At 41.4% G+C, this 12913-nt stretch overlaps 2 protein-coding genes across 2 annotated transcripts in view; one reads left to right on the top strand and one right to left on the bottom strand.

The window, feature by feature from the left end:
* Positions 1–12545, top strand: trpc4apa (transient receptor potential cation channel, subfamily C, member 4 associated protein a). The gene is made up of 18 exons (XM_061070386.1): positions 1–133; positions 2573–2701; positions 2800–2916; positions 3069–3126; positions 3229–3284; positions 3461–3589; positions 4893–5094; positions 5531–5716; positions 5799–5941; positions 6039–6170; positions 6258–6316; positions 6404–6589; positions 7627–7717; positions 7829–7969; positions 8083–8194; positions 8678–8790; positions 8976–9182; positions 9974–12545. The coding sequence occupies exons 1-18, from the start codon at positions 8–10 to the stop codon at positions 10109–10111; spliced, it is 2325 nt and encodes a 774-aa protein (XP_060926369.1). The 5' UTR covers positions 1–7; the 3' UTR covers positions 10112–12545.
* The window catches only part of myh7ba (myosin, heavy chain 7B, cardiac muscle, beta a), a 16813-nt gene continuing 15789 nt past the window's right edge, over positions 11890–12913 (bottom strand). The window contains exon 42 of the mRNA XM_061069280.1: positions 11890–12021. Within this exon, the coding sequence (XP_060925263.1) occupies positions 11890–12021 (132 nt within the window). The remainder of the gene's footprint in view (positions 12022–12913) is intronic.

Below are 12913 nucleotides of genomic sequence, written 5' to 3' on the forward strand. Positions count from 1 at the left end.
GGCAAAAATGGCGACGCTTCTGGGGTCCGAGTCCCCCTGTACTGGAGGAAAACGACGAAATTGCCGCAGCAATATCGTCACAAAGTTCACGGCCAGTAAAGTCACCGGCCAGGGTTTCAGCCAGGGGACACAGGTGAGAGAAGCGAGGCGGGTAGCGACGGTACAGCTCGTCCGAAGGCTGCTCCACCGAGACCAGGGACTTGCGCTCGGAATGCAGCCTGAGAACGGAGCCTCTGTCCCGGGCACTGCACCGGAGAGGCAGCCGCTCCTGACAGCCGGGGCTTCTCAGCTAGCTAACACAACGACGGGCGTTTTAAACAGCACGACCCGTTCACCTGGACGCCTCTGGCCCCTTTGAAACACGGTGTGCTCGCTGACAACACAAACGACGTTAGCATGATCGGCAACCGTGTGAGGCAAGCTCCGCTCCGGTTCTGCCTTTTGTTGTTAGCTCTGCGTTAGCTTAGCATTAAAGGCCAGGTTCAGCTGGCACCGAGGCACATATAGAAGGACGGGTTGTTGTTGCTTCTATCGGGCGTTGTGTTGTCAGCGTGAGTCTGTGGTTCAGTGTTAGAGCCGCTTAAATCACAGTGTTAATCAACGGCAGCCACATTAGCTCATGCTAGCGAACAGGGTATCGTCAGCTAGCTAGCTAGCTAAGCCAGCTGAACAGCTCAGGTGATTACGTAACGACACAATAACTATCGTTTCCATAAAAGGGTAGGGCAGCTGTGAGCAAGTGTATTTATAATTCTACACAAGCGAATATTTACTCGATATCTGAATCTTCGGGGGACAGAGATATAACGTTAGGTGACGTCGGCTGTTATTGTTTTGTTTTTTTTAAATACACATTACTCGTGTGTGTGTTGACATCGCACCAGTGCTGACATGTTAGCCATTGTCTTCAGCTGCTTCTGTTTGTTTACTGCACCTCGACTGGAACGACGGAGTTTTAAAGCCATCAAAACATTGTGTTCCAGTGCCTCTGCAACACTTTACCTTCACCACTGACTTGCAGTTTTCGAGGGGAATGCAATCACAATCTCGTTGGTGATTTTTAAAAAGTGAAACCTTATCAGACAAACCTACCACCAACATGAAAAGACCAGGTTTAAGGATTATATCCCCAATAACAATGTTGTGTTAAGTGTTGATGCCTCAGCTGCTACAACCCCAACAGTTGTCCAAATACACTGCTGTTCAGTCATTGCTGCGGACACATGTTAATGGTCAGGTCAGGGAATGCGTTCAGATGTAGGGGTCATCAACATTCAAGAGCTACGACAGAAAACCCAGACATTCCTCAGTCAGGTTCCTCCCTCCGCAGAGCAGAGGTTAGTGCAGTCAGAGGTTCATGTGTTCATTAAAGGTTCTCATGTTCTCAGAAAGATGCATCTTGAATTTTTAAAGGTTAAGGTGCGCTCATATGAATGTTAAGTTTGACTAAGGATGAGTTAAAATAGATTAAATGTTGTGGGTCTTTGCTGGTTCCAACTGAGCAGAAATCATTTCTTTAATATGTATCATATGATACCAATCTGCTTTGTTTTGGTTAGTGTTCTGTCCAGTTTTGTGCCAAACATAGCCTGTTACTTTTAAAGTAAACCAGTGTGGACGCAAGGTTCGGTAACATGTCAATATCTGAGAATGTACAACATGTTTTGTTCTTTTCAGAAGATTAGGCTATTTAACATTTTTGATATTCTGTTTGGTTGAAGTATTATTATGTCAGTTTCTAAAGTAATGCCATTGCCACTGTTTTTTATTAGACCTTCAACAGTGAGCAGTGCTGTCACAACCAGACAGAAATTGCGTGCATCCATTCATTACTTGTGGGGTCAATAAATCAATTTGGTAAATCTAGAAAACGTCCTCTTCTGTGACCTCCAGCAGCTTCAATTCAAAACACCCCACAAGGGTTCAATCAAAATGTGGTAAAACTCGACACAACACACCTGTAATGAGATCACACTGCTGGGGTCCAGTAGGCTGCAGGGTCAACTCCAACCTTCTGCAGCACTTCACGGCCTTGCTCCACTTTACATAAGCACCGACTGACCATGAGCCAGGCCAGGACTATATGATCCTATGTGTTGGTTATTACAGGGGCATAATAAAAATCTGCTGAAGCTGCTTTTAGTTGCTGTTGTATTCATTGCAGCAATCAGCTGTATAACCTGAGGTGTGTGACTCTTCTCTAATCTCATTTAAAAGAGCAGTCACAGTGTTTCTATCCTCTGGGGCTTTTTGTTTGTCTCAAAAGTTGTATTCATGTTTTCTGGTAGGGAAGATGAGGAAAGACAATATATTTTTTGTAATTTATAGACCTCATATATGTGTTTAGCAGACTGAATATTCTTTTTATTTCTGTTGAATCATGCAGTCCACTGAAACGTGACAAATTGCCAAAGTAAAGTAGATAATTCTGTCAAGAGTGCAGCCTAACATCCACTAGTACAAGCAAACATTTACCTTTTTAAAACCTTTCTGAATCACTGACATAATTAAAGTGTTTTTTTTGTTCTCTGTATGTTACACTCTAAGTTTGCCCCTGGTTGTTTTGTCGTAGCTCCCAACATGTTTGCTCCAGGAGAGAGATAAACGGGCCAAGTGGAATGGAATCCCTACTGTGCTGCAGAAGCTCTACGAGAGCAGCCATCCCAACAGTGACCTCTCCCATGCCCACAGCTTTCTTAAGGTACACAAAAAGCACTTCTCCATTCAACACTTTTAGCCACATTTCACTTTGGTATCTGGGTGATGTAACTTACACGGGAGCAATGTTTTTCTGGTCAGGTATTATCATCTCAGCTCTCCGTGGAGGCCATGTCTTTTGTTACAGAGGACAGGAAGACTGCTCAGGAATCCACCTTCCCCAACACGCACACCTTTGACCTCTTTGGTGGAGTTGATGTAAGTTGAACATTCCTGATACCTGATGCTCTGTTGTTGTTGGACTCAGACACTGAAGTGTGTTACCTCAGGAGAATCAGTTGTTGCAAAGAAACTTGTACTAAGAAGTAGAAATAATAACATTGAATTTTCATTCGTCTGTGTCGCTGAAGCTGCTCGTGGAGATCTTGATGAGACCCACACTAACTATGCAGAAGAAAAAACCCAAAAGTAAGTAGCACTGACATCACATATGTCTTTATTGACAAGTTGACATGTATGGAAAAAAAGTATTTAAATTTAGACTAATGTCTTTTGTTTCTGTTGTAACAGTGAATGATGACCTGGTTAAGGACTGCCTTAGTGTTCTCTACAACTGTTGTATATGTGTAAGTGTCCTATTACATTTATAATTGTCAGAGGTGTTTTGCATCTTGCTTCAACTAAGCACATGTATATAGCTTTATGTGTTTTTTCCTGTAGGTAGTTTGTGTTGTTATACAGGTCTCAAAAGCTCTCAAATGGATTTGACTAACATACACATTTTTCTCCTTTCAATTCATAGACGGAGGGGGTGACGAAGAGTCTGGCAGCAAGGGACGACTTTGTTCTGTTTCTCTTCACCCTGATGACAAACAAGAAGACCTTCCTACAGACTGCTACCCTTATTGAAGATATTCTAGGGGTCAAAAAGGTCAGTTATATTTCTCAGACTGAGCATTTAGCTCTGTTGACTCCAGAACCAACCACTTTAATATTGTGTCTCTTACTCTTATAACTGTTTTGTGACACTGATTTAGCAGACTGGTTGGCATACTTGTGCACTTCTTAGTCAATCTGTATGCTTACTTTTTATATTCTCTTGAACTCGGGCACAGTTTTTCCTGACTTTGGTGATGTTACAAAATGTTTGTATTATGATGCTCCATCAATTTTTTTGTATTGTGTTTATATATGTGGAGGCTGAAGACCCTCTAATCTCCTTTTACTTCTCCTCTTAAATAATGACAATAACTCAACTGATTATATCTAGTGTCCATATTTAGCACGCTGCTAATTCTGGCTCATTTACAGTCATTTTCCTGCTGATTAATGAGCACTGTCCCTGTCAAATAAATGAAAACAAATCAAACTTAAGCATTTATACATCAGAGCTTTTCTTTAGTATTTATGAAGGATAAATTGATATTGTATTATTTAGCAATGGTATTATCAGTGCACCACCTCCTCACTTTATACATGAGAGAATTCAAGTATTTAAGACCCATAATGAACAACGCTGCCTGATTAGAACGGTGCTATGAACAACGTGTGTATTAAGTTTGATTGGTATTAATTAATGGTTGATTGGTTGGCACATAAACCTCTGCAACATTGTGGTAGATGTATCATGCTGCTTTAAAGCCTCTTACATTTGTGATAAGAGATGTAGCAGTGCAAGGGGTGCTACTTGTGATTTACATAGACATTCAGTGTTTTCTGAAACCTTTTACGGTAATGGAGAATTAAGGATATAAAAACACACGCTCTACTTTGTAACAGTTTTTATGTACCTAGCTCCAGGATCACAAGCCTTTGATTTCCTTGTAAAGGTCCCAGACAAGTATGCTTAGGCATACCTCGCATGGATTATTTATTTGACCAAAGGAAAAAATCTAGAGACAGTGCTTTTACCTCTGACAGCTTGTCCTGTGTATCAATCAATGTGTCTGATCACAATGGACTAAAACATCACAGGGAATTCACTCTGACTAAAAATAATCACTGCTACAATGCTGCCGTGAGAAAGATAAACAAGGTTCAAAAACCTTCATAGTATTGTTTGTTTTATTGTGAAATTATTTCTTTGATGTCCTTCCACAAACTGATTATGCAATATTTATAAGCTACTGCAGTTTTAGTAGGTTGCAAATTCAGGCTTGATCTCTCAACTTGGGATTTGTTTCTGATTCTGATCCACTATCAGACCGATGACAGTTTGTGTTTGCATTCTTAAGGAGATGATCCATTTGGAAGGGATCCCCAACCTATCAGGCCTGGTCCAAAGCTTTGACCAGCAACAGTTGGCCAACTTCTGCCGCATCTTGTCTGTCACCATCTCAGAACCTGATGTAGGAAATGACGACAAGCACACCCTGCTGGCTAAAAACGCTCAGCAGAAACGCAACGCCATCCCCTCACGGGCAGAGGTCAATCAGGGTAAGTTTCCTTAAACACCTTTCCCACTGTACAAAAATCCCACTAACGCATGCTAACATCTGGCTTTTGTCTGCAATGTGAATGGATTAAATGAGCATTCACTCCCAGGTCAAATGATTCTGCGTTAGATAAAGGTCGCTATCCGCTGTGATTATCAGGTGAGGGAGGGCCTCAGTTTTCATCGCATTTGTTGACGTTGAACATGACACATGGCTAGGAAAATAACGGAGAGACAACCTCCTACTAGCATTAGGAAAATAATTAATCACCATATTTTTTGTTGGTTTCCCCGCATTCAGAAAACTTGCGTACACCTGCTAGTTTAGGTGCAAAAGAAGTATTGGTCCACTGAGTTCAAACAAACTATGTAACATGTGTGCCGTTGCAAAAAATGGATCAATACATTTAAAACTATCTAATGTTGTTTATCCTAAAGTAACCCTGCTGAACATCCCTGGGTTCATCGAGCGGTTATGTAAGCTTGCCACTAGAAAGGTGTCTGAGGCCACAGGCGCCAACTTCCTGCAGGAGCTGGAGGACTGGTACACATGGCTCGACAATGCTCTGGTGCTGGACGCCCTTATGCAGATGGCCACTGAGGAGGCGGAACAAAGCAGTACAGGTGAGACCAGTCATCTGGGCTGATAGTTCCTCACCTTCCTAAATCCTATGAACTTTGCCTAAACTCATCTTTTCACTTTCAGAATCATCAGATGAGAGTTCTCTGGCCACAAGCCCCCTGAGACATCGACTGCCTCAGTCCATGAAGACTGTCCATGAGATCATGTATAAAGTGGAAGTGATGTATGTGCTGTGTGTCCTCCTCATGGGCCGACAGAGGAACCAGGTACTTCACATCACTTCCTCCTCTCTAAGATTTAAGTGTTGGAGTTTGCTCTAAGTAGGGAGCAGTTCTCTCACCACTGTTATGCGTCTCTGCTCAGGTCCACAAGATGCTGGCGGATTTCCGTCTCATCCCAGGACTCAACAACCTGTTTGACAAGCTGATCTGGAGGAAATACACTGCTTCAAATCATGTGGTGCACGGCCAGAATGAGAACTGCGATTGTAGTCCAGTATGAATATTAAATAAAACTGACATTTTTGAACAGTAATAAAATGAAACTTTTTGAAGATGAACACACTTTCTTCTCATTATACAGGAAATCTCTTTTAAAATCCAGTTTTTGCGGCTACTCCAGAGTTTCAGTGATCACCATGAGTAAGTGACCCTTGCTTGTGTCCCTTTCTAGATACGACTTCTCGTCTTAAATTGAGTTTGTTTTGAAACGTGTTGCTTCTCTTTCAGGAATAAGTACCTCTTGCTGAATAGCCAGGAGCTGAATGAACTGAGTGCCATTTCCATGAAGGCTAACATCCCTGAGGTGGAAGCTCTGGTCAACACAGACAGAAGCCTAGTGTGTGATGGGAAGAAGGGCCTCCTCACGCGCCTGCTCGCTGTCATGAAGAGGGAGCCTCCAGACTCGTCCTTCAGGTCAGATTTGTATAGGCCAATGATCAAGAGGCAGGGGGTGATGTTGATATTATATGGTGTGAGGAAAAGTCAAACATTCCCATATTGATCAAATGAGCCATACATTCAAATGACAGTAGATGTGAACTTGGAAAGAAGACGAGATTCCAGAGCTTTTGGTGATAAAACCATTGGATAAACCAGTGTGGATTTGCTATGAACAAAAACACCTAGTTCATCATTTAGAAAACTGCGTAGCATTCATACTAAAAGTGTATGTGCGCACAAAAGCTGAAAATGGTATACATATTCTCCTGCTGACCAATGGGTTTCTCTGAATCACGAAAACAAGTGAATACAAAAAAAAGAAGTGTTGTTAGTGAGGTGGCGGTGAAGAACAATTTTATGGGACAGCAGCAGTGATGTCATTAATAAAGAAAATACACTGATAATCTGCTGCTACGAGATAATACAGTTAGTGAGAGTGAGAAAGATAGAGAGAACTGAGCCTGAAATAAGAAAATGATCTTATTCAAAGGTAGAGGCACAAATATATAATAGATTCAAACTGTCAGAATGTGAGTGAACTTGTTGTATCGCAGAGACACCTCTAAACTCTCAATCCTATCAAATTTAACAACAGTTTTTTTCTGGGATATTATTAGGAAATGGAAGTTTGAAAGGGAATAGTTTTTCTTTAGTGATGTCCAGTGTGCTCTGGTCGCCTGATGGCACAGAAACTTTCACTGCATCGATACAAGCACAGTGTTGGAAGATATTATTAAAAACCGTTAATGACTCTGCTTTGAAACTCTTCTGTTTAATGGTATCTGAACGTAATTTGCTGTAAGTTGTTTTATATGTTTTTCCAGTTGAAGGTTCTTATGGAACAGTTATGTAACGAAGCACAGATATCGCTGTTGGTTAATTGTAATGAGGAAGTGGATCACAAATCTGTCTTCGGTTCACCACCTCACGACTGCATCATTGACATTTGTCTGTCTTGTTCTTCTTTTTCTAGCTGACTAAATGCTGAATGTTTCTGTTTCTTCATGTAGATTCTGGCAGGCAAGAGCAGTGGAAAGTTTTCTCAGAGGAGCCACCTCCTATGCAGACCAAATGTTCCTTCTGAAAAGGGGACTGCTCGAGGTAATACTGAAGCCACCTTGTGTTTCTCTACAAACAGTCGACATTTCACAGATCTCTCATTGATTTTAAATCCTCTTAATTAAATAGTTACTCACTTCCTCCTCTCGACAGCACATCCTGTTCTGCATCATCGATAGCGGCTGTACATCTCGAGACGTCCTACAGAGCTACTTTGATCTGCTGGGAGAGCTCATGAAGTTCAACATTGATGCCTTCAAAAGATTCAACAAATACGTCAACACTCCTGAAAAGGTAGAACTTTCGTTTGCATTGAATATGCTGACCTAACAAAATATAACTTACATTTTTTTTTCAACAGCTGTGTTAAATATGTGGCTAATAGTCGTTGAATTTCTTCTCTGTAGTTTCAGACCTTCCTGACGCAGATCAACAGCTCTCTAGTGGACTCCAACATGCTGGTGCGTTGCATTGTCCTTTCGTTGGACCGCTTCGAGAGCGAGACGGAGGATGTCAAAGGTAATTGAGGATGGAAAGTTTGAAGATGGAGACTCGTTCCAGAATTTACTGACCAACCTCATCTAAGTTGACAGATGAAGCAGTCCTGTCCAGGATCTAAACCAATGAGTGTTTTTTTAAAGAGATAACACAGAAACTTTTCTACAAAGCATTCTGTTGATTTATGACCTAAAAACATTAATAAAAGATATCTTAAGATTAGCTTGAGGAAATCTTATAAAATTTTGTACAAACATTCACTTAGATTCAAAGATGAACTGATTACGTCTTGGTGACATCTGTGTCATGCGTGTCATTGCAACAATGTGCAAGGAGTTTTAAGACCATGTCCACACAATTATGGATTAATCTGGTAGAACTACATGTTCGATATTTTAGAGATCTGTTTTCATTTAGTTTTCGATTTCATGTCCACAATGAAAAAAACAAATGTTTAAAAGAGGGGTTTATATTGATCTGAGTGTTTTGTGCTCCCTCCCTCAGTGGTGGAGGTTCTGTCTGAGTGCTGCCTGCTGTCCTACATGGCCAAAGTGGAGAGCAGACTTACCTTCCTCTTCAGACTGATCACCATCATCAACGTGCAGACTCTCACACAGGTGTGTCACTTTCACATTGTTGCACAAACAGTTGTAGAATAAGGAATAATTCATCTCACAATTAATAAATTGTTGTTAAAACTTTGAAGCTTAATGGATAAGTTAACTCTACGATTGTTATTCTAAATACTCAATTACTAATGTCTTGTTTGGTGTTGTATCCATCCCATCCTCTTTCCCTGCAGGAGAATGTGAGCTGTTTAAACACCAGCCTTGTGGTCTTGATGTTGGCCAGAAGAAAGGCTAAACTGCCCTTCTACCTCAACGCCTTGCGGGAGAAGGAGTATGCAGAGAAGTACCCGGGCTGCCTGCTCAACAACTTCCACAACCTATTGCGCTTCTGGCAGCGCCACTACCTCAACAAGGACAAAGATAGCACCTGTCTGGAGAATGTGAGTATCGTTTACATTAACCTTCAGGGCTTTTTCTATGATGCATTGAAAACATGATGACAGGGTATTAGCATAAATGCATGCTGGGAAAATCAGAGCTGCATCACTAGTGGCATGTGACCAATAACTTTATCAAGTGATGTAAAGGTTGTTTCTACTTGTTTTACTGTCCCCAAGTGGCTAAAAATATATATCATGTCTGATCCAATATTTAGAAGTTTGATAATGTTTCATATATAAAATGTGATTCAATTATGTTGTGTGAAAACACAAGTGGTTACTTAAATTGAGTCACTGTTATTTGTTAGATTTTGGTGAAATGGTCTACTCAGGATAAGCATTAGAACTGATACAACAGACATCCAGAAACACAGCTAAGCCTGGCTGATTTTAACAGGAAGCACATTTTAAACATTTCATTTTACTAGATTTGGATCTGCCCCAGTGTGCGATCCGGTGCAGATCCAAATCTAGCACAATCTCAACATTCACCTAAACATTCCTGTGTTTTTTTAATCAAGAGTCATGACTTATTCTCTGAGAAATCAATGAAAATGTAAAATGCCCCTTCTCACTTTGTTAAACTGTTGCCTGATCTGGATCAGCACCAGCAATTAATGGGTTCTTCCCTGAAGTTTGGTGATAATCTGTCCAGTAGTTGTGTAATCGTGACAACAAAAACAAACAAATGCAGATAAAAACATAGCCTCCTTGGCGGAGGTAATTAAAACTCAATAATAGAACAAGCAGTCGTTTTGTTGTTGTAACTCCTCTGTGGTCTCGCTCCTCAGAGCTCCTGTATCCCCTTCAGCTACTGGAAGGAGACGGTGTCAGTGCTGCTGGGCCCGGACAGGACTTCTCTGTGTGCCATAGGGAGCTACATTGATGAGCCTTTCATGGATCTGGACAGAGACCTGCTAGAAGATTGACCTCCAGCAAGTGCACTCTGGGGTGGGACAGGGCAGAGGGTCACAGGGAGCATGGACACCTAGAGCTGGTGATGACTCCACTGAGCTGAGCCATCCAGACGCTTCGTGACAGTGCTTCTGGATGTAAAGACTCACCTGTTTGCTTTCTGTACCTACGCATGGAGGCTGTCATCGCAGAGGGGAGGGGGATATAAATTCTCACCGAGTTACCGCTCTTCTTCAGAGGAAGCCTGTACGCCCGTCCCAGAAACACAGAACAGACTATTGGGGGAACTTGGGATATGACACCTGCGTTAGATGTTTGCTTTAGGTGAAATTCAAATAGAGCCTTTTATATAACCTATACAAAATTCTATGAAAAAAATATGTATGATTCAACAAATTGTTAGAAAAGAAAAAAAAAGATTCCTTTTACATGGACTTGGTTTGGAAATGTCCACAGATGAACTGTCAGCCAGATGTGCAGTGACACGTCGCAGGGAGTCTGCTGTCTCAGTCGCCCACTACCCACCGGCTCTCTGTGGACTCAGTGCCACTGCCTGACCTGTGGGGAGGGGGGCATTAATGAAATTTGACTTTTTCTTGCAGGGGTCTTGATGATGAACAGCATTTCCTTTTAACCTGTCTGTGGGTCTATTTTATTAGGTGGCTATTGTTGATTGGTGCTTTCTGGCTCTACTCAGAACATTTAAGTAGCTGGTGGGCCGGCTGACGTGTCTCACAGAATCACACACACACACACGGGGCTCCTTTCACCCAAAACCCATCCACTCTGCTGTGGCTTCAGAAGCTTCACACAGCAACTTGTCTCTTTTCCAGGTTCTTTTTGCTGATCTATTTTTGTGTTGTTGAAAACAATGGCTTTTAGCTCTGGATAAAATGTAGAATAAAACATTGCACAGATTAAAATTGCTTTTATTGTTTATTATAGTTTAACACATTTGTCGAATAAATCACCGTCATTTTGTACAGAATTTGTATCCATGCTGTGGGCGATGCTTTGGGAAAGAGAATAAACTATGCAGGTGCTAGTGTTAAGATACCACTTTGAATTGCTCCAGACACTGTTTTATGTGAATCAGCCTTCAGCCCAACATCCTCATCATTGGACTCTGTCAGATTTTTCTTAATCTCAGAGAATGACAATCTTTCTGTGTGATTGCTCTTATAGCTTGGTGCCACCACTCGATCTTTACTCTGGATTGAGAAGAAGCTCGGCTGTGTTGACGTGTCCATGGCATGAATGTGCAGTTGCAGAGCTGAGCAGATAGTTGGCGTCTTAAATTGAACACCCACGATAAGTACAAAATGAATGAGCTACCTCATATTTTCTCCTGAAACCGTACAGATCTAACCAGGTCTAATGACAAGTGTACAGTCATGATTCATGTGAATGTATAACGGGATGCAAACACATGTCCTTTTACACATCTGAAGCCTTTTGCTTTTGCTTTAAAGCTGATAACCAGAAATGTTCCCTTGCTCTCTAGATTTCATTCAGCATGTTTTAAAAGAAATCTCTCCGAGTATGCACATGCTTAAACAGCTCATCTTTTGCAGCAATGTTGATGCAAGAAACTTCTCATTTATCCCTTGCTGAGATAAATGCTTTGTTTAACATACTTAACACATACTTAACACTCAGGTTGTTAACACCACTGCAAACTGCAGTGGTGTTAACAACCTGAGTGCTGATCGTGTTTTCTCATGGATGTAAACCCCTGGTATCGCTCCAGTCATCCGCCATGGAAGTCGATGAAAAACCAGAATGTTGTGAGCTACTGCATTGACACTCCCTGATTGTTGTAGCTTTGTGCTTTGACGGTGTGGGAGAGTGCGCCCTCTGTATGAGCATCAGAGAACTGCTTCTCCACAGTTCTGCCATATGTGGTGTGAAGCTCCGAGTAGGCCTTAGATTTCAAACATTATTTTGTGTAGGAAATGGTGAAATCTTATCAAGAAGATGCTGCGAACTATTTGATTTTGCCACTTTAATTTGGGGTCTCACATGTATTGACTTTATTAACTAGTTTTATATCATGATTGGCAACGTGACCACTTCTAAGCTGGCAGTTAATACTCGGACCATGTGGTGCTTTTTGATCAAATATATCTCAACACACAACGCCGAACAGCATCTGGATTTTTTTGTTGAAAAGGACAACGATTAACAGTGGATAATTCATGGTGTAATCTAAACCATGAAAGCAGAAAATCTCTCATGGTTGTGTTAAATAATCTCGTCCGCACCTGTCTGACTAATCAAACAAAAAAGAAAAGATTCACGTTTCAGTTTGACATTCATCTATAACCACTACTGTAACAGGCTCTAACCCTGCACCTTCCTCCTCTAATGCTGGTGTTGAACTTCATTTTCCTTATTTAACAACTGTTTGTCAAATTAATAATATAATAAATTCTTCTTTAGACCTTTGTTGGGTTTCTACCTTTTTCACATACACACACATCAGTCATAGGGAAAGATTTAAAAGTCTTTATTTGGGCGTTCACAGAGCTGAGCACATCTGTTGCAGGTGGCTGACTTTGCTTGCAGCCTCGTGGCATCACTCAGCGAGCTGAAATACACAAGACCGGAGTGTTTACTGGCAACCACATACACAATGTCACAAAGTTACCCATGACCACACCAGAGATCACATGAGGGGGCTATGTGAGGTCGTATTCAATAGAGGATTACATCCAGGCTCTTCCAAGATTAGCTCTTGTCCTGTAGCCAGTCGGCTAATTTTAATAAATTCTTCCGAAGGTCGTACAATTGTGCAACATACTGTGAAATGTATT

The sequence above is a fragment of the Limanda limanda genome, chromosome 4 (genome assembly GCF_963576545.1).
Source record: "Limanda limanda chromosome 4, fLimLim1.1, whole genome shotgun sequence".
In the NCBI taxonomy this organism is placed as follows: Eukaryota; Metazoa; Chordata; class Actinopteri; order Pleuronectiformes; family Pleuronectidae; genus Limanda; species Limanda limanda.

What these genes read in the sequence shown, in the direction of transcription:
- trpc4apa (XM_061070386.1), top strand. Translation starts at nt 8, where the DNA reads ATGGCGACGCTTCTGGGGTCCGAGTCCCCCTGTACTGGAGGAAAACGA. An exon ending in GGCGGAACAAAGCAGTACAG is followed by an intron (nt 5,717 to 5,798) that starts GTGAGACCAGTC and finishes TTTCACTTTCAG; the next exon opens with AATCATCAGATGAGAGTTCT. An exon ending in CCTCCAGACTCGTCCTTCAG is followed by an intron (nt 6,590 to 7,626) that starts GTCAGATTTGTA and finishes TTCTTCATGTAG; the next exon opens with ATTCTGGCAGGCAAGAGCAG.